This window comes from Amblyomma americanum, chromosome 3 (assembly GCF_052857255.1).
Source record: "Amblyomma americanum isolate KBUSLIRL-KWMA chromosome 3, ASM5285725v1, whole genome shotgun sequence".
Taxonomy (NCBI): domain Eukaryota; kingdom Metazoa; phylum Arthropoda; class Arachnida; order Ixodida; family Ixodidae; genus Amblyomma; species Amblyomma americanum.
The window spans coordinates 191842310-191869265 of NC_135499.1; the positions used below are offsets into that span (position 1 = coordinate 191842310).

Below are 26956 nucleotides of genomic sequence, written 5' to 3' on the forward strand. Positions count from 1 at the left end.
AGAACGAATTATCAATATGCGAACTATTTTGCGATCCCCTTTGAGTTCGATATTTCGCCGTTAGACAATCACACAAGACATGAACTGAAAAAGAAAAAAAAAGCGCAGTAGTTTGCAGATGCCTTCTGGACCAACACACTACTTCTGTGAAAAAAATGCAACAGCAAGGAGCTATGGGAGACAGTGCTGCTTATCAAAAATGTTGATGGTGCAAGCACCACTGGTGACTTTTATTTCTGTACAATTCCTCTATACAAGTGCCTTGACATAGTGCAAAAATACTTATCTCAACTTGTATAACACAGCCATGTTACACAATATGCAGCACAAGGTTGTGTTTGCCTTGTGATTGTGACAAGCTCTGGGTGTGGCATAGTCCATGCGTGCTCCCTGCGTTTTATGCAGGATGCGACAGCTAGGGCTGCTTCACATAGTCCAAGGCACTGCTTTAACTCTCTTGTTGCAGTGGCCCCCAAGTAATAAATAAGAGTGCAACGCTACTTCAAAGCAGGACCAGCATCCATTAACACTTCCAATGACGGACATGAATGTCATACCCCAGCACAAGCCTGAAATAAACACAACATGGTAGAAAAGATCAGTTGTTTTTATTTGCTAAGTTTTCCTGTCGAAAATAAGGTGGCAACCAATCTCTATTAGCTGAAATTACAATGCTTTCCTGCCTCTACTGGCATCCCTTTGCAGTTCACTCTGGGAGAAAAGCAAAACAACAAAGGACTACACCAACTGAACACCTCTTCAGCTACAGATGCCTGCAGTTAACAAAAATATGATGCTGCACAGACTACAAAACTGACAGTTATGACACATTCAACAGTGCAAGCATTCTGCACTCCTGAACATGGTGCTGCTATTTAAAAACAAACTAGGCCCCTTTTCAGCACTACCACAGACTGAAAACAAGTGGCTAAATGTTTACTGCATGCTTGCACATGCCCTTGCAAAGAACACTCTCGCCACTGGATCTGGCCTGCTTTGAAGTAGCTTCGCTGTGCTTACTATGTACATGCGCTCACAGGAGTCCAAGGTCATGACACTGCTGCCTCCTTGCCAGGCAGAGTGTCCAAGTGTGGTCGCTTGGCTGGGCTGCTAGGGCTGTCACTCAGTCGATGCTTTGCCTTTGTGTTTTTTGGTGGCATGTCAATGCTGTCTGCGACACCATTAGCCTTAGCTGGTGCAGGCAGAATGAGCCTTAAATTGCTATGCACACCGTTTGCTGTTGATAAACCATTCTTGCGATGAGACAGTGGTGGCATCTTGGAGAACACAGCTGCTTTGCTTCCTGGTCTCTGTCCACCAGTCACAACTCGACTAGCTGGTGGGCTGGCACAGACTGTGTGGCAAGGGTGAGCCACTGGCTGGTTGGCACTGGCCAGGGTGGGTGGTGGCACCTTCTGTTCAACACTGGTCCGGGCACCTGATGGAACACGAGGTAAACACGGTGCACGGCTGACGCTTGCTGGAACTTTAGCACTTTGTAGATTTCTTGTAGGGGAAGCACTGCTGGCATTGCCAGGTTGGCTTCCAACACCTTGTTTGGGGCTCGCAGGCTCTGGAGGCTTGTTTGGACGAATCTCAACAAGCCGCTTTGCTCCAGAATTTTCGCTGTTCACACTGCTGGCCTTCTCCGGCTGATGAGAGCTGGGTGCACAGCTCACAACAGTGCTTTGGTTGCTGTTGACTGAAGTGACAACATGGGAGCACCCAGAATTGGTGTGGTGAGCACTGGCGTGACCCTCACCACTGTGGTTAGCACCATTGGTGTCCGCATGGCCAGCAGCAGCATGCACTGTGTTGGTGTTAGCACTGATGTCACTCGAAAGCGTGTCATTTCTACGGGGCACAGCACCGGTCGGTAAGCTAGCAACTGCCTGCTGAGACAGAGGGACTGTGATGACAATGGTTTTTCCTTCATCTGGTGGTACTGGTACCACATCATCGGCTTTTGATCCCGAGCTTACAAGGGATGGTGGTAGCTCAGGAAACCGGTACAACAACCGCATGGGAGCGTTCTGAAACAAAACAAAAATGGTTAACATAAGTGACTTGCACGCAACATGCCTTTCAACAACACTGCTAGCAATTAAAGTGTGGCAAGACAGCCCATAGGACATGAGCGCTGCCATGTTAGGGCACCAGCAGCAACTCTCAATGCATGTTAAACTTACTGCTGTTTCAGCTCACTCTAAAATGCACAAGAACCCTCACACAACACTACTCTACTAGTTTCTGAATGCACAGCAGAAACTCAAATGCAAATGAGGAAACGTGTTATCATTCCCAAAATTTATACATCTGGTCCTCTGTACAAAGCACTAGAGTCGCACCTTGTTTAATTAACTTCGTTAAATTGAAAAATAGTTCAATAATTTCGTGGCAACCATCTTCCAGCCTCTCCTCCTCCCCTACAGTGGAGGAGGATTTCCCTCTCCACTTTTCCACCTGTCAAACATGGAAGGTGGCAGCTGGAGGCTTCAGACAACACTGCAGACAAACATTTTTTTTTGTGACATGGAAAATCTAATGCTACACATTAAAAGGTAGAATGCTATACAGTCGTGGCCTATTAATATGGACAACTCGAATTATTGAAAAATTTTCCAGAAACCAATTTTTTTTAATGCATTTATGCCTCATTTATATGGAAACTCACTATCCAGACAATGGACAGGGTGGAAATGCACAGAGACCATTTGGGCCATGTATCTTTGTAATGTTTATGGTATAGGGACAGCGATGAGAACAAACTTACTGCCCCAACCAGATACTCTAACGGAAAAGCGTTAGTGGCCCATGTCAGAAAAAATTGTCCAGTGTCGGTGACCATTTGAATGCCCTGCAGTCGGAGCGGCCGGACCACGCAGATGGAATGTACACTCTTAGCATGTGTACGTGCAGTGTATGTGTACTGCTAGCATGTTCTGTAGTCTGCTCACATCCTGCGATTACACACCTGACTCATTACTTGGTTAATTAAAATTTTACCACTGCATACAAAAATAATTACAACAGTGTGCCCATGACAAGCCGCCATCAACATGACATTAGCTAACTGTCATAAAAAACAGTTGCAATCTGGCTTCCTTCCATGGCACTTATGTGGCAGTTTCATCACTGCCCTCATCACAGAGACCAAGTAACGCACAGTCTTCTCGCTCTAGCAAGAACGGCAACCAGACTATTACTACCGAGCTTTGAAATGTTTTTACAACGCAGCCAGTTGGTCTTATACTGCTTCTTCTCCTTATGGCAATAAAGCTTCCTGCCAAAAGCACAAATATATAAATATTACTGTTGATGCATTCGTAAAAAAAAAAAGGAACTGCTTTTTCAATCATACAGGAATACCACATATTGTTTTTGATTTTATACGATTGCTGCTCTGTGTCTCTTAAACCTGTTACGAGTGAAGACACTAAGTTGATTCCGGGTCCCCTATGGATGATGAAAAGCTGACACGATTTCTCCAAACACTGAAGGAACACTAAAAAACACTTGGTGATGCAGCGAAACCTCGTTACAGCGAACTGGTAAAAAATCATAAAATAGTTCGATACAGCTGAAATTTGTAATATAAAATTTTGCCAAAATACTTGCGATGGAGAAGTAAATTTAGTAAGACAAAGAACTGAAATTGGGAGAGACCTTTTCCATAGTTTTACCACTGTTTTGAAGACACCTGTGGCGATTGCAGAGGCCACAAAAAGCTGAGCGGAAAATGCTAGTTAAGCTGGCTTTGCTGCACGGCACGACAGCACATAATGGCGGCAGCAGATCAAACACCAGCTGTGGCGGCTTCCTCGCATTGCAGGAGTGTTGCGTAAAAAATCGGATGCCAGAACGGAAGCTATCGCCGTTTTCGCCGCCTCCGCTCCGTGATAGCTGACATGAGCAGAGAATGGCTGCTGGAAAGCTACAACAACCGATCGTGTTGCTGGTTCCGGGGTACTATCGGCGGGTGCGAGGCGCAAAAGCAGGTGCCGACTGCCTGCCGCCTGCCATCCAACCGGGCACAGTTTGGCGCTCGGCAGTTCGATATATAGAGTAAGAAATGCATGTGTCCAAATTTAGGAACAGTTCGATACAGCCAATATAATTCGTAATATCCGTATTCATTGTAACAAGGTTTGACTATATCAAGCGCGATGAGCAAGCAGTACAAACGGACATTAAAGTTTAGTTTATGGGTGTTTAACTTCCCAAAGTTATAAAGGATGACGTAGTGAAGGGCTCCGAAAATTTCGACCACCTAGGGTTCTTTAACGTGCACTGACATAGCACGGTACACGGGCCTCTAGGATTAAGCCTACATCGAAATTTGACCACCGCGGCCGGGATCGAACCCACGTCTTTTGGGTCAGCAGACGAGTGCCATAACCACTGAGCCAATGCGGCGGCCCTAAAAGGTTCATTAAAAAAAATGGTAATGCTATAAATATCGAAAAGTGCCTAAACTTGAGTCTGCCCATTCAGGCAGAGAGTAATATATGACCTAAGAAAGGATATCACTCAGCTTTCCAGGAAGGCTGATGATTAGAAAAATGTCCAGCAACGAAATAACTTGACCATATTTAGGCTGCCCAAAGAAGAAAATGAAACCCCTGATGATCTGTCAAAGACAGTAAATGAAAAACGGTTCCTAGTATAGAGTGAATGATCGATGCACGAAAAAAAAAAAAGGAACATCGCACCGGCCGGTGATTTTCAGATTGTATGGCTTTAAGGAAAAGATTCAAATTCTAAGCAACTGCCGGAAGTTTAATGACACAGGCATCTCTGTCAGCGAGGATTTTTAGAAGGGCGTGATCTGTTGCATAATATACCTCTGGGAAAGTGCCAAGAATGAAAAATTGAATGGAGCACTTGTGTGCCTTGTGCACGACAAGTTATATGTCAATGATAAGGCATACTACTGGAATAGCGATGCCGCAACACTGATGGCTTATCAGGTAAATCACCACGGATCAAAGATCAGCACCCTGGAAGAAAGAGAAGTCTTCCTGACTAGCTCACCGTTGCCAATATGAATGCATGAAGTATAGTGAATAAGCCCTCACATTTTGAAAACATTCTCCTTGAGCAAGAACCAGACATAGTCACTGTGACTCAAAACATGGTTGAGTTTATGGACAGTGCAGAATTCTTCCCGCGTAATTACGCAGCTTGCCATAAAGACCTTGGATCTAGATGCGAAGGTGTTGCCATTGTTTACATATCTAGTATCTGCACTGAAGTGCTCTTAACACCGGACATAGAGTGCGCCTTACGCACCATGAAAATCAATGACATATCACGGTGTACAGGCCTGCGCATACTAATGAAGAATATATAGTCACTAAAAGAGTTTTAGTACCCAAGTTTGCTAACACTACCGAAAAAGTTATAATGGCTCAAGATTTAAGCTTGCCCCATATTTACTGGATAAATTACAAAGAACGTATGGTGAAGTGGCAATGTCTTGTGCATTTTTAAATCTCGTTTTTTGCTTAAATATGGTCCTGCTTGTTGGCACACCTATGGAAATGCACAAGTCAAGAGAATGTGTACCGGATCTAGTCCTCTTGAGTCAATTGCTAACACAACATAATTTTTACTGTGAAGTGTTGAGTGGCCTTGCAGAACACATGATCGTAGCTGCCTGTCAAATCACCAAGTGTCAAAAACCGAACACCACAAAAACTGTGTTAGTTCCAGATTTTTCTAAGACGGACAATATAAGAATTCTGGATTAGGCTACCAGTTTCAGTAACTTTGTACGCCTTGAGTCAACATCAATAAACACGAAGCTTGGGAATGGTTTAAAAAAGTAATTCACAACTGCATAAAATCCTTCATTCCCACGTGCATCTGAAGGTTTTTAAAAGAAACCTGTAGATATCACGCAGCATTATTCACATGAAGCATCAGTAGAAACGTCCGAGACGAAAGCGGTCAAATACAAGCCCAAAGGCAACAACGAAAGGATTAAAAACCTCTCCCAGGCAGTCATTTAAAAGTGATTTCATGAGTGAAACAGTGATTTATAAGTGAATCTAACAATTACTAAAATACCACAGGGAAAATTCTGGTGATGCCAAACGAAACAGAGACCCCCATTCCGTTACTAAAAAATTGGCGGTGGTTTAGCTGTGGTTAAACCTGGAGTGACGCGATAGCTACAGCTGGCTGTGTGAAACTTGGTCACGTGACCAACCACGTGACGAACCACCTAATCAGCCACGGCGGCGTGGCGCCGTGGCTGATCCCCATGCGGTAGAAGCCCATTTGTGGCCCTTTTACCGAAGCGTGGCCTTGTGGTAGGACATCCGCCTCGCAATCGGGAGGTGCTGGGTCCGATCCCCAGTGCCGCCGGGTACCCACCGGTTTTTAATGGGTAAAAGATTTCCCCCGGCCTGGTGCTCGGCTCTTCTGGAGTGATGCTTGGGAAAGGGTTTTGACCGCAGTTGCTCTGACGAATCAGCATCAGCGATAAGTTCAGCCGTCAACAACGTTAAATTTGCCTCGTGCGGTAGAAGCCCATTTGTCCCACGCCACGCCATGGCGTGCCAACAAGGCGTGGTTGGCACGCCATGTGACCAGCCACGTAACAGGGTGGCGGCGCCGCCACCACCACAGTGCTGCCACAAGGCTCGAAATGCTACCGTAATATAGCTATCGCTACAAAACTGCCAATTGCAGTTAGTGATACCAGTAACAAATCAGCATGCCTTTTTAACAACTCCATGATGAAGGTAGCATATATAATCGTGCAATACCTGCACTTTTTTCCTCGGTTTTGAAGGGGTGCGGCCCTTACATAGGTCCCGCATTTATCCCAATTAAGCAATATTAAGAAATGTTATATAAGAAACTAAGAAATATTTACATATTTCGCATTTACAAGCACCAGAAATGGCGTTTTTAGAGCGAAATGCGGCAGGACTTCGTGCCGACCGCTTCCCACGACCGGGTCCTCGATGGGCGCCATCTTAGTTTTGCTTGAAAGGCGGGCTCCTTCTCCACTACCTTGGTATCACTCACTACTGTGAAATATTTTTGGAACGTCCGCATTCCGCTGTTTCTTTTTGGCCTCTACAATGATCTCCGAATGGCTGGTGCAAGCACTTCAAATGCAATTCTCTCAGATTCGTGTTTTTTGCCAACATGACTAGCCTTACTGAAGTTTTTATTATGTTTTATGCTGCAATATTTTAATTAATTGTATACTGTTTAATCCAGAAAGAACTACACTGAGGAGCTAGCCATTTTTTGCTTGGCTGAGCCAAACAAATCAAATTTTGTGAACCATAATGTCATCGAAATATACTTCATAATTACAGTATTACAGTGCTTGGACAAAATTTAACACTTTTATATGATGATGTACAGTCTTTGTCATAAGTATACAGTCAACCAGATATCAAGCATTTGGTGCTCATTGGCCGGAAATGCATTGCATCAAAAAAATTCTTAAATCACCATGACCACAAGTGCCAAAACTGAACGACAGAACACAGAATCTAAAGGCACACTTACCCGGCGCCAGGAGTAAATATAGGCAAGGTCTATGAGAGTATAATCATCCACGAGATGGTCGTGCATATACATCACATCCACCTGCGCCCACAAAAAAAGAAAAATATTAGACACTGCAAAGAATGACTTGCACAGCATATTTTGCAAGGACTGTACAGGTTAAAACAGCACTGGTCACTGATGAAGTTAAATTACTACAGTTGAATCCTGCGACAACGAAATTCAAGGGACCCGCAGAAAATTTCACTGAAATGGAAGCTTTGTTGTTGTGAAATCGGACCAGAACATTGACAGATTGGGCTAGATAGCTCAGAAACGTTTATTTTCCAAAAGTCTGCCAACTCAGGTCTTTCGGCAGGACGATTTTCATGGTACTCTGGAAATGTCGGACGCATTCGCGTAACAAGTACACCAGCTACATTTGCTGTCAAAACGCAGATTTTTTTTTTTTTTCCCCCACATGCATTACAAAACCGCCCCAGCATTCGTCTGAAAGTTTGCACTGAGACTGTGCTGCCTGGAAGCATTTCGGTGTGGACTAGGCAGGCTAGCGCTAGCTCGCGTCACCATTTGCTTGTATGAGAGTCACATGCACATCAAAGTCAATGCTTTAGATGATGTGCCAGAAATACGGTTGCTCCGATTCTTCGAAGATGTTTTGCGATGTGCAGTACGAACATAGCGGCAGAGTGTCATTCTGTTGTGACTCCACCTACAACCACCGTCACACTGCCATTTACGCAACAATGCCTGTACTAGGTCAGTGCAGTTTCACCAGAAAAAAAAATAAAATGTTACCGCGATGCTCGCCTGCTGCACAAAAGAGATTAGAGTGCCTAGGCAGCGTCACGTTTCTTGCAGCAACGTGTCACCCACTGGCACGCCAGTGACAGGTGACAGCAAGTCGTTGCGCACCACTCGCTCAGTGCCACTAGGCCTAATGTGCTCCTTTGCACTGAAGCGCCACAAAAACCCCTTTGGGAGACAGATACTGTGCCATTTCCTTTCCCCACACAGGCGAAGCACCCGGCCGATCGGCACCATCTTGGGCTCGTTCTGAAGCTTGTTTCTTTGTGTGCATTTTGCTGCATTTCAAAAATGGCGCCGGTCAATGAGAACGACCGCAGTAGCCGGTTTTCCGAAGGCCTGTTCTTGGCCGCTAATTGGCAGGAGGGCGCGGCGCGAGGTGAGCCTCTCATCTGAGGCCTACCATTGGCCGACGCGACCGGCGCGACCATTTTGGTTTCTTTTTCTTTTTTCCCCGCCATGGTTCCCATTTGCATGTTTGACCACGTCTCTATTTGCGTAGCACTCGCTTAGCGAAGTTTCTCGAGATCTTTTTTGCGGTTTCTTTTTTCCTACGTCGCATACTTTGTCCGTGCCAGGTGATTGTTTGCAGCCACAGCGAGCATCGCCTGCCTCATCGTATGCCCTACGTTCGACCGTGCTGGATGAGGATTGTTCGAAGTCACAGCAAGCGTCGCCTGCTTCGTCGCCTGTGTGATGTTCGTCCGTGCCGGATGAGGATTGTTCGAAGTTACAGCGAGTGTCGCCTGCTTCATCGCCTGTGCGATGTTCAACCGTGCCGGATGAGGATTGTTCGGAGCCTCAGCTTGCATCACCCGCCCCAATGCCTGATCAATTTGCTCTAGAATTCAGGCCCGGTCACAGCACGTTTTGTTGACATGACACGGAGTTTTAAACAGCGGAGGAGATCGCCACGCGCACGGAACACGCAGACATGATCAAGCCCGGCATGGGCGCTAAGTCGGCAATGCAGCCTCAGCTACACTGCAGGCTGCAACATCCTTCGTCACAGCCTTGAAAAGGACCAGAGAAGGCTGAAGAAGAAAACAACAGCCTTTTTGAGCAATAATGCAGATAAAAAAAAAAAGTCTCTCTAGGAGGCACAATGGAGGCAGGCCTCCGGAGTACAGCCCCGAGCAGGTGTAGATCACAAACATGAGCCACTCCAGACTACAGCCCAGGACAAGTGCAAATCACCGTCATCATGGACGGGAACTGTTTAGTTACTGAGCTTTTGCAGCCCTCATATAATAACTGGCAAGACATTTATTAAAAAAGTATTGCCACTGTCTTGGCTAGATTTCAAGTTCACAAATTTTGCTGAATTCCTAATGGCATTTGCCATCTTGACCTTGGGTTGTCTGTGATATCTTCAGTTTTAGTTGACATGTTTAGAATCCGAAGACAGTTTTGGAAATGGGAAGAACATGTCATTTTTGGTAGAAAATATCACAGTGAAGCTACCGACCGTTCATCTTATAACGTATGTTCAAAATTCAAATGCATTTTTCTCAGTTTCATATATTTGGCCGATCTCCTCAGCCTTACGCAGGATTTTGATAACTTCATTTTGTTTCACAAGAATAACATTGGTACCATTTTCTTCGGAGAAAAATAAGGTACCCGATGACATTCTTACTTTTTTTTTGTTTAGGCCACGCATAAATAACCATCTGCAATTAGCTTAACAAGCTTCAGTGTCAAATACTATGACCTTTTACTTTCGACATAATATATCAGGATGATATGCCTTTAGAGAAAAACGAAGAATGTCATTGGGTATGCGAACTCTCTGGCTGTCAACTCACGCAATTAAAAGCAACAAAACTCAATGAGAAAGTTCATTAAAACTGCGCAAGAAATTTCCTAATTACACTCTATACTTTGTAATATAACTTTTACCTAAGACCATCAGCTCAATTATGATTACATTTTTGGAATCAGAAGAGAAAAACACATCTGTGTGCAAAATTTCATGAGATTATAGCCATAAATAAAAAGTTAGTTTTAAGACCCTCATCCCCCCTTAATGAGCTTTTACTGTAGCCACCACTGAAGAACAGCATGATGCTGAATAGAAATTGAAGAGGTTCTTAGAGACCGGACGACTAGGTTAAGTGCATTCAGAAAGAAACCAGGCACCACATTTTACCTTTTAAACCAGTAAGTACACAACTTGGCGCCAAGCAAAATGCGAACTGGTGGTGCTAAAGCTGCCACTCCACTACTCACCTCATGGTTCTTGGCCAGCCCAAACTTTGCCCTCAAAAACTTCTTGAGATGGCCAACTGTGAAACCACCGGGGCAGAGGAGGTAACGGCTACTGCCTGGGGGCTGCAAATTAAATGCATTCATTACACAGAAGTTCACAACACAGGCTGCTGTTTTTTTGTGTTGACTTAGTTGTTAGCAAAGAAAATGCACGCTCCTTTTGCATTCTCTTTTTTTGATACATGTTTTCGTACTGTGCAGTTAGCTTCAATTCGACTGCATGACTCTAAAGCACTAAGCTACAGTCTAAAGTGTGGTTTAAGAATCGATAAAAAGTATGCTGTAACTGTTAATTTGAAATCGCTCATTTTGAACTTTTAGTTACCATATTTACTCAGTTAATTTGCGCACTTTTTTCAAATTAAGACTTCGAAAAAGAGGGCGCACAAATTACATGGAGATTTCGCGAAGATGTCCTAAAGTAACTCATAAAGCGAAACGTGTAAAGTATATTGTTGTGTATAAGTCGACCCCACACATGCACTCCTTGCAGGCCAAAAAAAAAGTTGGTTCAAAACCCACGTCTTCCAATGAGACGAAAGCAATAATCCGAGTGCATCAGCATACAAAATTAAACTCAAACAGGCCACTAGCCAATGCGCCTGAGCTGGCAAGGTACTATAGTGCGTCGGCTCGCCTCCAACCACTCACGTGACTACCTTCAGTTATCGCAGTGTTGCTTAAACCATGTCTATATGCAACTTGCTACTATCATCTCTGACCAGTAGTAATTGGCACATGTCACTTCACCACCTGTACTTACTACCACCTGTACCTGTGCCCTCAGTATTGTTGCAAGTCGGAGCATAGTACTGCCACAGCTTCCATTGCTCCACTCTTCTTTTTCCTCGCCAAAGTGGTACCTCATCGCAATGCCGTGTGCAATACAGCAGGCCACAGTGCACAGCCCTTACAATATCAATGCTATAGAATTACACACTGTTAAAGTCTAGTGCTGCTGCAGGAGTAAATTCCATACAGCATGCAACTTACACTCTCTTGGATTGCAGGTGGAGGAGGGCCACACAAGAGGGGCCTGATAGGCAGAATGTCCCTGCAAGTAAAGAATGGCAATCACTGAAGTCAGAGTGCATAACCAAAAACCAAGATGTACAGTCCCAGCCATAATATTACGGAGCATGCTTCGGTGATTCAAACTCTTGCCACACCTTCCCTAATGCAAATTAAAATTAGGAGGTACTTCTTGCACAGATCAGCACACGTCACTGGCGCATTCGTGTATGAACAAAAGACACACTCTTATTTCCTACAGAACAGGTGAGAAAAATTTCAAACCCCGAAGCATGCTCCGTAATATTTTGGACGCACCTGTACATGTGTGTCAAAGCATGCGCTTCTCAATCCTCTGCCATCTACTGACTTCTTTCCATACACGTGAAAAAACATGCAGGGCGTGCTTACATGAACAGTCCTGAGTCAGCACTTATTGTAGACTTCAACTTCAAGCCCTCACTTCCAGCCTTAGTGGCTTAGACTTGCACAGCAACAGGCAAAAGACACACAAGCCCTCTCAGAAACTTTAACTGAAAGGTCCTGAGAAAGCATGTGTAGCTTTCCTTTGTAGTGTTGCAGTGCTCAGTTAGCTGCTAATGAACTATTACCAATTTCACCTTGGCAGGAGACGGGAGGGAGGAGGGGGGGGGGGGGGGGGGGTGAATCTTCCAACTGCGTTGGGCTAACCTGTACACATCTTCAATCAGTTGAGGTGACTTTACTTAGGCTAACAGCGCACCTGCCTCTACTTAGCAGACAACTCCCTAATTTAGTCTCATATTGGTAGCTACATCATTCGCGTAGAGCCCCTTACCTCAAAAACTGGAACGAAAAAAAAATTCACAGGCTATGATATGATATGATGCGACAAATCTGTGTCAGCAGTACTGGTTCTACATTCACTTTTACATTGTTCGCTTTTCCACTGAGTCTATGAATTTCATTTCGCTGCTTCATGGGCTTCTGGTGGGTGGATGCCCGTAGTAAGAGTTTTTACCAGTGGGTGCACTCTCTGGTGGGTGCTTGCGGAGGGTGGAGACACCCCCCACCAAAACATACATAGTCACCACGGTTTGGGGAAAAGAAAGACTAGTAGCATCATTGGTGTTAATGTTTCTTTCCATTCTGCATTGGTAGCCAGGTTTGTGCTTTTCCCTGGCTGCAATTAGTGTATCTGTCGACTCCCCACAGAGTTAGAAGAGTGCGATTTTGGGGAAAAAAACAAAAGGAAACAGGTTGACAAGAGAGTTAGGTTTTTACAGAAATGGCAGAATTAAAACCTAATTATCCCATCTACAGCACCCGAACCCCAAAACGACGGAAAGTTCCAAAATGTCGCACTGCCTACAGACAACAAACACTCCGGTGTAATCTTCCATGAAGAAGGTACTGATGTATTCAATATGTCTCTTCCAAATACAAACAAATATTTTCCTACTCATAATCCCTTTTGTGAATGAATGCTAAGGTCTATTCTACATGCTCAATAGCATAACATTGTTTTATTTCTGAAAAAAAAAAAAGTTTTCCAGGTGTCCAAAAACAGCGCTCTATTAAAACTCTTATTTACGCTTATTTTATTGTCTGATGCCATATAGTGCCTTTTTTCTTCTCTATTCGCAAAAAAAAAAAAAATGCGACATTGTATGTTTGTTTACTGCCCCACTGTGTTGCTGTGTACATGGTAAGGGGGCGGAGATTTCTCATGCCGCAAATGCACAGCTTTTCCCTCCGCCTCCTTCCACTTCTTTGTGGAAAATAAAACTGTGTGTGCGTGTGTGAGAGAGAGAGAGAGAGAGTGAATATGGGACTTTGAATCCACTCTTGCGATATGCACATACCGATGCCTTTTGAAGAAACCATGTTGCGCATAAAAAGACAACCACAGGAAAGGCCAAAGGTACCTTTGGCCTTTCCTGTGGTTGTCTTTTTATGCGCAACATGGTTTCTTCAAAAGCAATGTACCAACTTGCCCAACAAGAAGTTCTTCTAAACTACCGATGCCTTGTGGACTCGGAAAGGCTTGGAAACTCAATTTCTGTTTCGAAATGGGTTTAATAAATTCTGACCTTGTAAATTTGTCAGAAACCGCCTCATGGTCTCATAAAAAAAAAAAAGAACAGAGGGGGCCTATAAATATTAAAGGGGCATTCACGTTATTGCAAAACAAGATTCAGCATTAGCGGTATGTGCCACAGGGGATGTACGATACTCCTTTCAGTTCGGCATGCAACCACACATGGTCACATCTGCCTGACATTGACAGCTGACGCAGCAAGACCCCCTTAGTCCAACTACTGGCCCAGAGGTTGGCAGCCTCCAGTGCAGAGACTTGGAAACTAACTATGGGCGCTTACAATAAATGCTCTTCCCACAACCTCCTTCATCTCTTTTCTACCCATCCTCTACTCACCGTGCACTGTATTCCAAAATTACGCTGATCGTGTCCTCAGAGTTAAATATTAGCCGCTCCACATTTTGGATGTCCCCTCGTCCTTCACTGGATATCGGCAGCAGAGATGCACGTTCTGTAGGATAACAAACTTCATTAGAACTAAGCGCCTGCGTGACAACAGGGAGTGCAACGACTGTGTTGGCTGGCCTCTAATGGCCCATACGGTAGCACTGAGAAGGTCCTTGGCAGTCTAAAATAATAAATGCACCATGAAAAAAAACTCTACATATCAAAACACAAGAGAAAGTTAACACGTCACATTTTTTTCAGATGGAATGACAAATCATGAAAAGCATGCTTTTCACAGCAGGATAAACTTTGATAAAACCTGGTTCCCACACTCGGGAATGACCATACGAAAGTCTAAAAGAATTTTTCATCTTAAATGCTATAACATATCATGCACACTAGGCTAGTAGATTGTGTTCAGAGAAATTCATGCATGGTGGCATGCAAGGACCAACTGACCAGACGGAGGCAGGCTGGCATAGTACTGTCGTCGTCTCCGCATTTCATCTGCATTAGGATACAGGGGAAGAAAACCACAAAGAGAAGTTGGCACTGTGTGGTTTTGCAGCCTGCTGCAGCATAAAAAACAAAACCTTCAAATCAACTTCACATCACTCACTGTAGCACAATTCCCACATTGACAAACCAGTTTGTCAAAAAGAGAAAGTATTTATTTTCATATTAGTGCTTCACATTATTGTATTTACTCGCGCAATTTGCACACCCCTAATTTATTACCCAAGTTTAAATTTTTTAAAAATTCACAGAATTTCATCATCAAGAGTAGATGTAAGCATGAAATGCACTGCAGCAAAAGGAACAGCGCAGTTTAGGATGGCTCATAGATGCTGATAGCCACATTCAAGAATTGAGGAGCATCCCATATCACCAGCTTTTCTCTCCAAAGCTTTCCTTCGCGAACTACAGTGCTCTTGGCTTTCTTTTCCGTTTATGTATGGCCACACACGCGACGAGATCTGTGTGACCGGCACGCATATTACATAATAACAGTAACTCATACAGTGCTGTGGCTGCAAGAGGTGTGAGTGGTGAGGGGATGCAACCACGCTGCTCTGAGAAAGACGATATTGCCAAGGCCAGGAAAAAGCCATACCTGATGCGCAAGCAGAACCAGAACAACCGGCTTTTTTGGATGAGAGTGCGAGACTAGGGCGCCCAAACCAGCATGCCTCAATCCCCTTGATAACACCCCCGCTTCCCAAGACGCACCGAACATACAAGTGGGAATGAGTCAGCTGGTCTTTACCGGCACATGCCAAAATCCGAAACAACTGAACCGTTTGCTGTTCAGTTAGCTGCTAGTCAGCCAGTCCGCAAGCGAGGGCGCCGTTTTATCGACTTTTATCTCCATTTCCTCTCGCCTGCTGCCTTTGCAATAGTATTGTTAAGCATTTATTGCTTTCAGCTGTGGACACGTTGTCATGCCATCCCACGGGGAACTAATAACATGCGGCAGAGCGGGAGGGAAGGGTACGCTTATATTTGGAGTAAACTTTTTTTTGCCCAGCGAGAAGTGCGCGATGGGGGCTCAACGTACAGGCGGTAATAGACAGTATTTATTGCGAGCTATGAGAGTTTTTTTAGGAAGTGTTAGCGAAATCTCCGCGTGACTTGCGTACCCCCCTTATGAAGCCTTAATTTAAAGAAAAAAAGTGCACAAATTACAAGAGTAAATACGGTAGCTCTCTTGTGCACTTTCATCATTCAGTTTTCGGCTATGGAACACTAAATGACAATTCGCCTAACTACTGTTTCATCCAATCTGCAAGGGCTACATGGTAGAGTCAGGTCAAAATGACAACCTAAGGTTGCTAAAGAAAAAAGAAACAAGTACTGCAGTGGAGTTAAATGCAAAAGGAGTAAATACAAGCGTGAAATCCTGTGCATGCAAAAAATCAGTGGCTACTTGACTATGGCCACGATGACTTAAATGCAACATAAAAGCTGGCCACAAATCCCCAATATTGATTTTTTTTTTCCCAGTTTCATCATTCACGTGACATATGAACTGTAGTCATCACTTACTCTTGTAGAGGCCTGGAACTAGTTTGTACACAATGTCTTGGAGAGTCTGGTCTGACCTGCGCGCATAAAAACAAATACCACATGTGTACAAAAATAATGCCCGTAGCAATATTTAAGGTATATGAAAGGTGCTAACAATGAATATACAAAAGCTGAGCATGACTAGAAAACAGTGGAACATCCAGGAGTTGGATGTGATCTGGATTGGAAATACAGTTGAATCTCAATGATACGAATTCCTTGGGAGCACGCAAAATATTCGTAATATTCTCTGCAGCACTTAAGCCAACAAAAACTAAGCCAAGAAGAAAGTCAACCACAAATCTGATAAATTTAAACAAACAAAATGGCTGACATGCCGGAGCCAAGGAGACTCGTGGAGCATGGAAATGACTTCCAAAAGGTGAAGCGCTCAGTTACAGCTTTAGGTACTCCCGCGCTAAACGTACGTGGAACTCTAATCAACAAGAAACACTCAACCCAAAATGATCGACAGTTGCGGGAATGGCCCTGCTTCACGCTTGGCTGCTGCTGAGACAGTGTAATTAATAGATATCCACGTCAACCTCTAATGCAAATTGTTTCATACCAGAATTAACATTTTTTTTTGCAGATTTCTAATTTTCTAACAATTTCTAACTCTGGCGGTGCGCACATTTTTTTGCGTCCCATGTTTCTGCTGCATATCCGGTATCCAAAGTAGGCATTCGATTCGAGTTCGAATGCAAATGAGTTCCCCAAACTCATTTGATCGCGAATGTCATTTGAACCTAATGATATTAAATGTTCTCGTGTAGCAGCCGATTAAGACATTACATGCTAATGTCATTCGAATCAAATGACATTAAATTTGCTAGTGCGACAGGAATATCACAAGGCAGTCTGACAGCCCTCAGTCCAAATTATTCAAATTTTCTAATTTAGGGGGATCGAACCAACGAGGTTTTACTGTACCAGTAAAAATGCCACTACCTGCCTCGCCCTACTCAAAATTTTGCATTAATTATTTGCTGCTTGGTAAAATGTTGTTTCTAGCAAAGTCACATTCTGCTCTACATAAGCAACGAGGGCGGAAAAGTATGCACCTTGACAGTGAATGAGTTCTGGCAATCTTGTTAGATTATTATGGTATCATGGCAAATGGCATTAAGTCTGTCAGTGTAACACCACAGGGACGACATTAAAACTTAAGATATTAGATAGCTAGCGTTATTTTTCATGAAAGTGCGGAATGGATCTACAAACAGTAGAAGCCTCATGAGCACTGAGGCGTTACATCTTTTTTTTTTTGTCGTAGTGCACAAAACATTTAGAGGCGCTGCTTAAAATAAACAAAGAAAGCTGCTTAGTAATGCAGCTTGGCAATTCATGTCACTATCACCAGTGACCGTTTCAGCAGTAATAGACAAAAAATGTAGGCCAATTATTAGCACAAAAAAGAAAAGGTATTCAGGAAACCTAAAAGTTATGTCGAAGTCGCTCTTTGTCTTGAAGGCTTTGTCCCTTCTTCCAACACTGCTAACATGCTGAAGGGTCAGAAGCAGGCTGAAGCAATTACTGTACTCGTATGACCCTACATAATCTGCTGCCAATTTTTTTTAATCAACATTCATGTGACTGTGCTCTCAAACCTCCCTTTGTGAAGAAGAAAAGAAAGACCAACAGTGTCATTCATTATTCAACTGCACATTTAAAAGCCAGCCTGAAAATAAGTCACAAAAGTTGTGGGGTTTAACGCAGTCAAGAGGCACATGGGCTGGCTATGAGTAGGGGTTGGACTTTTCGGTTTAAAGCGGAAAACAAAAATAATAAAGTAATCTGAATTCAGTGTTCGAAATTAGGTTTTAAATGAAGGTCAGTATCTCGGCATGCAATGCATTGCTGTTGAGTATGAGTTACACTCAATCAAAGTTGAGAACAGGGAAGCCAGGGACGTGATGCAACGATGGTATTGTTGGATGCTATGAGGTATGCTATGAGGTTGCGTGATAAGAGGTATTGCTCTGCTAGCTTCCGAAGACCAGGAAGCACCACCTCCTCACCACATGCTAGCTCAGGACTTTGCTATCATCATCTGCTCAGACTAGTTAGTTGGTTAAGCAGGTTAATAAACTGCATGTAGGACACCGACACAAAACCATACACTAACATCATTAAAAACAATCCCTGAAGTGATGTGACTGGCCAAGGTCACTTTGGAGCAGCTTTTGGAGCAGCCAAGAGTCTTTTGGCACAGATATACAGTGGAATCTGGGTGATACGAACACGTTTGATACGAATTTGTAGCATTCCCCAGACGGAGTAAATTGCGCACAACGTGCACAATTCCTGATGCTCCCAATTCTCTCCCGCGCCACACCAGATGATACGAACAAGCAAGCTCCGACTGCATGCACCGTCGAGCACTAAGCGCTGCGCTCCCATCGACGAAATCACAATCGCTAATCGTGCGGCACACACGGCGAGGAGTGAGAGGCGGCCCTCGTCGCCGAAATCGTGATCACTAATCGTGCGGTACGCACTGCGAGCAGTGAGCAGCGGCCCTTACATCATCGCAATCTCGATTGCTGATCGTGCGGTACGCACCTCGAGTAGTGTGGCCGAATGGCTGCGAATAAGTCCCGTCAGTCGTAAACAGACCTGCGTGCATGAATTTTCTATGCTTCTACATATGAATTTTATTCGTTCAGATGACACAAAATTTCGGACGATACAAATTTTTTTGCAACCCCATGAGATTCGTATCCCTGGGATTCTACTGTATACTGTAATTTCCGGTGTATAAGGCACCTTTTTTTATTTTTCGTCGGTGCGACTCATATATAGTGAAAAATAACGTGCCACTGTGCACAGATTTTTGCCATTCCTAAAGCCATGTTTGAAAAGAAAGTAAGTCTGAAAAAAAAAAAAAGAATCCAGCTATTATACAGATTTCGCATAGTGCAATCTGCTACAACGATATGCTTCCGCAGGGAGCCGGGCAGGGACCCAACTACACCTGCTCAGTGGCTGGTGTGCGCTCCTCAGGACCAGATGCGCATGCGCAGATAGGAACGTGCTATGCTAAAGCTTTTAAAATGTTACCCTGCGGCTAGAATAACAAAATCTCGCAACAAACCACACCGGCTCATCATCCAGTCCAGTCTTACTCTAGAAAGTTTTGATTTCAGCATCGCATCTGTATGTCTTCGCATGCGTTGTGCATTGTTTTTACTCAGTATGACGCCGCCTGCGAGGCGAAGAAGCTACAATGCCAAACTGAAGATGTGTGCTGTGCAATATGCATTAAAGAACAGGCATCACGCAGCAGAGACAGTTCGACGTGAGTGAAAAAATTTACTCAGGTCTACCCGCCTCTTTTTGATATAGCAACAAAGCGAACCCCAAAATTAACGTCCACTGACAAGTTCACAGTAGCCTGCCGTTGCCCCAGTTCAACCGAGCAAGAACGTGGAAGTCAAGATTGGCACTGTTTGTGAATGTTTGTGCCCGCCACGTAAACCCCTGCATGCTGCAGGCCTATTTCACTTCTCTGTTTTCATTACACGGGGTGACAACGGGCCCGGCCAGCGTGATGTACAGCATGCACACATTCACGAAGGATAACACGTAACACCCTAAAATTTTGTTCCTGAATAAATGCGGAGTTTGGGTGCAGGCTTGGTGCAGATTACAAAGAAACCTCGTACTAGCAAGCTGGTAAAAAATTGCAAAATAGTCCAATATAGCCGGAATTGTAATAAAAAATGTTGCCAAAAAACTCGCGATGGAGAAGCTAATCTACTCAGCAAAAAAAGGTCAACTGGGAGAGACCTTTTCCGTAGTTTCAGCGTTATTTTGAGACCACTTGTGCCAATTGCGGAGGCTGCAAAAAACCGAGCGGCGAATGCTTATTAAGTTGGCTTCGCTGCACAGCACTGCAGCACACGGCAGTGGCAAATCAAACTTCAGCTAGGGTGGGTTCCTTGCATTACAGCAGTGTCGCATAAATAATTGGAGGGGACACTTGATTTGGTTTGGTTTCTGGGGGTTTAACATCCCAAAGCGACTCAGGCTATGAGAGATGCCGTAGTGCAGGGCTCCGGAAATTTCGACCACCTGGGGTTCTTTAACGTGCACTGGCATCGCACAGAACACGGGCCTCTAGAATTTCATCTCCATCGAAATTCGACCGCCGAGGCCGGGATCGAACCCGCGTCTTTCGGGCTAGCAGCCGGGCGCCATAACCACTCAGCCACCGCGGCGGCGCGGAGGGGACACTTAAGCTCCGCCTTAAGGGTATGGCGCGATATGTAATGGGTTAATTCCCATATATGCAGAAGGTCACTCTACTTTAAATTCACAGGATACCTGAGCGTTGTCACACTCTACCCTGCTATGGCAGGTGCTCCCAGTGGTGGGTCTTGTGTGGCCCAGGCTGCCCTTCCAGAGTGACAAATCATTAATTTAACTGCCGCCTGCCACAATGGGCAGTTTGCTCACTATCCGGTGGGCAGGTTATGATGACACCGCAGAGTCACGTGACAGAGGTGGCTCACCTGCCTTCTAGGTTGCTGTCTGGGCACCACTTGCCAGAGTCATGTTCGTGATTGTTTGCTCACAACGCCGACGCCGCATTTTCTGGGTAATGGGGCATTGAACGCTATCGCACTAAAACTCTGTCGACAGGACAAAAGCTATGGTCGTTTTCACCACTTCTATTCTGTGATAGCCAAAGTGAACAGACAATGGCTGCTGGAAAGCTAAAACAACCAACCGCGTCACTAGTTCCAGGGCACTATCGATGGGTGAAAGACGCAAATGGGTGCAGACTGCCTGGTTACCAGCTTTTCTCGCCGCTGTATCTTCTGTGACGCTGTTGGCAAAGCAAGATAACGCGTGGACCATGGCACAAACGATTGTCACTCCACCACCAGTCACCCGAGCTGTGAGGCAAAGCCTGCCACCTGCCATCCAACTGGGAACAGCTTGGTGCTCACCAATTTAATATATTCATTTTATGGCCTACTACGTTCCAACATATAGAGTAAGAAATGCATGTGTTTGATGAAAATATATAGGAACAGTTCAATATAGCCAATAATTCGTAACATCATTGTTTGTTGCAACGAGGTTTGACTATACTTGTATTTCGTCATAATGCAGCAAGCTTTGCCTTTTGGTTCAGTTTGGCGCAGAAATCTCATCACTCCATATTTTGGCTACCGTGATGATTGAGCGGCAGTGATTTCCCGCCCTTGTGCTCGACAACCCAACGATAACACATCTACATTAGAAGTAAACTTCAACTTGCGTTTTTGTTACTCTCAATGACGACAGCAATTTTTTCTAGAAGCACAGCTCCAAGTACCGCCATTTGCACACTGATTACTGATCTCTTTTTGACCACACAGGATTGCTACATTAAATCACTGAAAAGAGTCAGTAATTGGTTTCGAACAAAAAACATTCCCAGAAAAAGAAAAAAAATGCAACTTACGTTCTGAAATAAAATTTTAAAAGGTGCACCGAATTTTCAAAAAGTAAAACTAAAAAGTCCAACTCCTAGGTATGAGGGACACCGCAGTTGAGGATTCCGGATTAATTTTCACCACTTGGGATTTTTGAAAAGAAGATTATCTTAAGGTCCTTACCATTTTGGCACAAAGGTACTATCGCACTCAATACGAGTGGCAATGCATGTAGAGAGAACCATATGAGGTTCCCACTTCAAAGTAGAACAACGCGCCTTCACAGACAGCACTCAACTTGTATAAATATTAAATACAATGTTCTTTGCTTTGACAGCTAAATACATAAATTTTGAGCGCTACTGGACTCTCACTGCTTCAAGAACTGAGCTCCTACCATAACGAATGCGATAGCACATCCAAGTAAACATGTTCATTAACTGGCCCCTAGACATTCTTTCCAAAGTGCACACTTTTTAGTGCAGTGCGTAGCCTGTGTAGAGCTCCCACTTGCATAAGGAAATGATCTTTCGAACTGTAGGTCATCTGGATCATACAACAGGAATGTAATACCCCCGTCACATGGCCAGTTTCAATAGCCATCGAGTCGAGGGCCTTCGAAATTCTCAATCGCCATCGAACTCGAAGGAGTTGTGTCGCTGCTACACAGCAAATCTCAATGGCTATTGAAATGGTTCTCGTGTCTTACGCCAAGCTTGTGAGGCGCCACAATCGCTACTTTGAATTTTGCAAAAATAACAAAAATATTTGATAAATGTATACTAAATGCTGAAATACACGCATACGTGCATGTCGTTTACAACCCTTTTAATTGCACGTGCACGACAGACAGATGCAGACACTGCTGTAGCCACTTTAATAAAAGACGAGCCAAAACCAAGGCAGTCCAACTGAGTCGGAGCGGTGCTTTGTCAGGCTTAACACATGGAAAATTGCCTTGATATCTGAAAAACAAAAGCTATTTGTCTTTTGAAACTTTATGCGAGGGTAAGAATGGGCAAATCGAAGGCGAATGCAACAGTTTAGAACACGCTATTGCTTTGAGGGATTAGCAACAAAGCTGTTATCGCTGTGAAGCGGGCGGGCAGGGCGCCGCCATATTGTCAACGCTAAGTATGCAAGCAATGCAAAGACCGCAATGCAAAATTAATGCGCTTAATGCGCTTAAAACCAGACTGATACAATTTTAAAATTATTGTACAGACTGCTTGCATTAAAGTTCAGGCGAATAATGTTTGTTCATGCTTTTGCACCGTGAATGTAGGAAAGTGCGCTTGGCGCCGCTCAAAGCAAAGCTAGCAACCTTGGGCAGCGCTCGAAGGCCCTTGAAATCTCGATGGAGTTCCGCGCTGCTCCGTTGACCCGACAGACTATTGACTCGATGGCCATTGAAACTGCCCGTGTAGCAGCGCTTGATCGCCTTTGAGTCGATAGGCTATCGGTTCGAGGGCCTTTGAAATGCCCGTGTGATGGGTATAAGCCTCACAGGCTAGGTGAAAACATTGCTGAACCACCATCGCTGCTTACCGAATGTTTTTAAGTGGCCGTGTCTTGTGCACTTGAACGTCACACACAGGACACATTTTCTGCACCTCAAGGTACTTGACTATGCATGTCTTGCAGACTGTGAAGGAAGAAGAGCAGCAGCAGGCACTGTATGTAGTTTCAGCAACGAGTACCAAAAGAACGAGGTAAAGACCAACTGAAATGACATTTCACTTTGGTTGCAATTGCTCTTAAAGGGCCAGTGACCAGGGTCTAGACATTTTAAGCAAATAAGCCCAGTGCTTCAATTAGATATTGCAGATAGTCTCTGCAAAATGCTATGGCGGTGCGTGCACCGGAAAGCAGCAAAAATAAAAATCACCAAGCTCTGTTACGCTTCCTTTCAGACAGCCAAACCTCCTTCTAAGCTGGCCCGTCGAACCTTGGATATGACGTACAAATAGGGACGGCATCCATTGGTCTGCATCTCTGACTGATGGGTGAAGGGTGGGCTAGACCACTCATTGTGTGTCTGTCGCGTGCGTTTCTCTCGCCCCTTTTGCACACGCAAACAGAGTTGCTCCTACTTGCAAGACTCCATGCCAAATGCGGAGGAGGAACGGCAGACAGCCAGGCAGGAGAGTGTGAAACCTCCGAGAGGGAACGGAAGGAGAGGAACATGGCAAAATCAGTTGATTGCAGTGGCTGTAACTATGCTGTTAGTTAACTATTTCAAAAAATGCCTCACAGCCACTGGGGTAGAAAATACTTTCGATCAGAGGGTGGTCAGTGGGCCAAGTGTGCTGCATATGTCATAAAATTGCAACAATGTTCCAGGCTTCAAAGAAAACTATTGCAGTTAGTCTAATAATTAGGGAAATCCCTCAAAGTGGAGTAGAGTTGTTTATCAATTCACTCTCACTTTAGCATCTGCTAGCCGTCATGGTCAGCTTAGTTCGTTCAGCAACTGGTTGCCTTACATAGGCGGTGGTCCCGGGTTCAATCCCCAAACCAGGAGGAATTTTTCTTCCACATGCAGTTTCTGTGAAATCTATACAGCTTTCCTTTGTAGCTGTATGGCTGCACTTTCATGTATAAGTAACTGCTCCCCTATTAGTATTGCAGTTACAAGCATTTAAGAAGCCATGCAGCAGACAATGCGTGCACACGGCAGCGTGTTGCACAATTAGTTAGGCGACTCATCGCATATGATGAACCACTGGGCACGAATGGGTCATGGTCAGTGTTGCGTGAAGGCTGAATGCTCAAGTGTGGTTTGGCAGTCGTCGGTTTTATGCTGTAGCATCGTTTTTTATAATTTTAAGCGCAAGCACCATGCAAGACTGTGTAGCTGTCGAGTGTACAAAAATGAACACCAAGCTACCTTCTGTTTCTGAAGCACAGTAAGCACCGAAGGATGTAAAAATGCGTTTGCTTGAATCAATCAGAATGAATGGGGATCTCGCATCGGCTAAAGTAATTCCAGAATAAAAACACTGTTTACGCAACAGTTGCACCAGCAGTGCCATTTCTCTTCAGCAACAGAAGAATAACAAGTAATGAGAAACAAAAAATGCTTCCATTCTAAGAGCATTTGTTCACAGTGGGGTAAATCTACATACTTGGAGTTAGAGTTGCTCAAAGGACACACTTGCAACGCAAAGTCTCTTGCTGCAGCTGCTACAGGGAACATTTTGCCAAACCACCACAGCTACTGGAGCAAGTAGTTCGGAGTGTTCTTTGCTATTCGTCACTTCCGGCACTTGGTAATGGCTACCTTTGTTCTAGTTTCGGTTCGAAAAATTGTGACTTTTTTTTTATGATTACTGCTGCACTCATTTCTATTAAATGTGCACTAAAGAGGAACCTGAACTCGTCTCTTTACCGTGGGAACCCAATCTACACTTTCCGAGCATTCTTAGAAACTTCAAATTATTGTCCTATGCCGCCGATTTCCCCAATTTAAATCTGATTAAACATCCCGACTCCCAGCTTTTTTTTAGCTCAACGCTGAAGGAAGGGTACTGGTGACTGATGGCAGAATAATTAAACATAAGATCGCAGTTTGTCACTTTTGACTGTGTTCATTCACGTGTCCCAAAGGGTTCAGTGCTAAGCTTTTAGTCATAATTTAGACTGATAATGTGATCCAAGTAACATATCGTGCCTGTATGCTGACAATTGTGTATACAGTTCGGAGATCACTAATTCTCATGATCAGCTGGTACTAAACACAATGTTTTCACAGTTTTGTGAATGACATGGAACTTGTCAGATGGCTATTAATTTCAATAAACAGTGTCAATGTCATTCACTAATAAAAAAGTCTCACTCATTCACTTACAATAGCATGGCAAATCCCCAGATCAAGTCAGCGAATTGAAGTACACTGGCGTTACCTTTATGCTTAACCTAAAATGGCCACATGCGGGAGATGCAGGGTTCGATCCCCAGTGTCGCCAGGTGAACCCCAGTGACACAATTGCTACAAGCTTTCCCCTGTCCTGCTCCTTAGCTTACCTGGGGTGATATGCCTGGGAAATGGGCCCTTTACTCCGCCTCGTGTAAAGGGAAATAACTCAAGTCATGGCACTCTTTGGCTAAAGCTGCCCTTGCACAAAAAAATACACGACCTAAATAGGGTCAGACACAAAGAACTAACCTGTGGTAAAGCCCTTTGTAAACATGGCACGCTAAAACATTTAACCAATGATTGCAAACAGCCTATGTGCCCTCAGCAACATCCATACTCACTCAAGTGTGCATCAGCAGAATAGCCAGATCTTACACTTGACACTGCCATGTTAGAATCTGATCAAAAAATGGAGATTAGATATGTCGTTCCCACAGCAGCTTTTCACCATCATCTCATTCTCAAGTTCTCTTTGCAGCCACTACCAACCACCGTTCAAATGCCATATAAGATAGTACATTGCATAAAGTTGGTCAGAGTACAAGCACAAAGCTCACAGATCAGTGAAACCACACAAACAATGCAATTCACAAAACCTTAATCCCTACAGGTCATCACTATGTTATTTTAAATTCTCAGTTTTTTTTTCTCCATATACTGTTGAAATATGGAACCTGGACAGGTCACTTCCTGCACTACCTTTTGAAAAGTTTTTGAAAAAGTTGCTTAACTTTGCTCTTTGTTATACACACATTACAGCTATTCCTCAGATCGAGACAGTGGCATTTCTAAATAAATAAATAAAACTTGTGCACATAACCAGAAACATTCCCTTAACAGTTTAGTAGTCTCACCACTCTAACTCTTTGGCCCAAAGAACACAAAAGAAATTATTCAATGCATGACAATTAAGCCGTGAAAGTAAAATCGCCCACAACGACATGCACTTTCCGTTGGAATAGACACATGGCAAGGCCAGCTGATGACATTACAGCAAGCGAGGCAGCCAATGACACTCTCCTGACTGACGTCAGTCACACTAATGCTGTCAGCAGGACAAAGGTGGGTTAATAAGGTGGGCGTACGCCGACCAAGTGTCCTGGGCGGAAGAAGAAGGCGCGGGGAGCATGTGGAGGAGCGATTGGAGGGCAATCAGCTTGCTGTTTAAAGGGCTCCAATAAAGAGTTATGCCTACAACCATTCCCTTCACTGATTCAATCTATCTGAATGAGACCTCCAAAACCACTTCAGGGCCCTATTAAAAAGTTTTTGAAATACATCTGACTCACTCCTATTTACATCTGCCAAAGTTGTGCCCTAAAGGAACTGAACAGCACATGTAAAAAAAAAAAACTCAATAGCTGTGGAATTCGCCAGAATGCTAAACATTTAATGACTTCTATTCATAAATTTTCTTAGTTGACATAAAGAACACTGGTTAAGTAAAGC

General features: G+C 44.1%; 1 protein-coding gene across 2 annotated transcripts in view; it reads right to left on the reverse strand.

Annotated features, from left to right (window-relative positions):
• Positions 1 to 190: 190 nt before the first annotated feature.
• Positions 191 to 26956, reverse strand: part of LOC144125712 (uncharacterized) — a 28239-nt gene continuing 1473 nt past the window's right edge. For both annotated transcript variants that reach the window (XM_077659347.1, XM_077659348.1), the window contains exons 3-10: positions 23137 to 23233; positions 16139 to 16194; positions 14552 to 14599; positions 14042 to 14156; positions 11608 to 11668; positions 10576 to 10677; positions 7537 to 7617; positions 191 to 2033 (exon numbers count right to left, since the gene is read on the reverse strand). In XM_077659347.1, the coding sequence (XP_077515473.1) occupies positions 1050 to 2033; positions 7537 to 7617; positions 10576 to 10677; positions 11608 to 11668; positions 14042 to 14156; positions 14552 to 14599; positions 16139 to 16194; positions 23137 to 23233 (1544 nt within the window). In that variant the 3' untranslated portion in view covers positions 191 to 1049. The remainder of the gene's footprint in view (positions 2034 to 7536; positions 7618 to 10575; positions 10678 to 11607; positions 11669 to 14041; positions 14157 to 14551; positions 14600 to 16138; positions 16195 to 23136; positions 23234 to 26956) is intronic.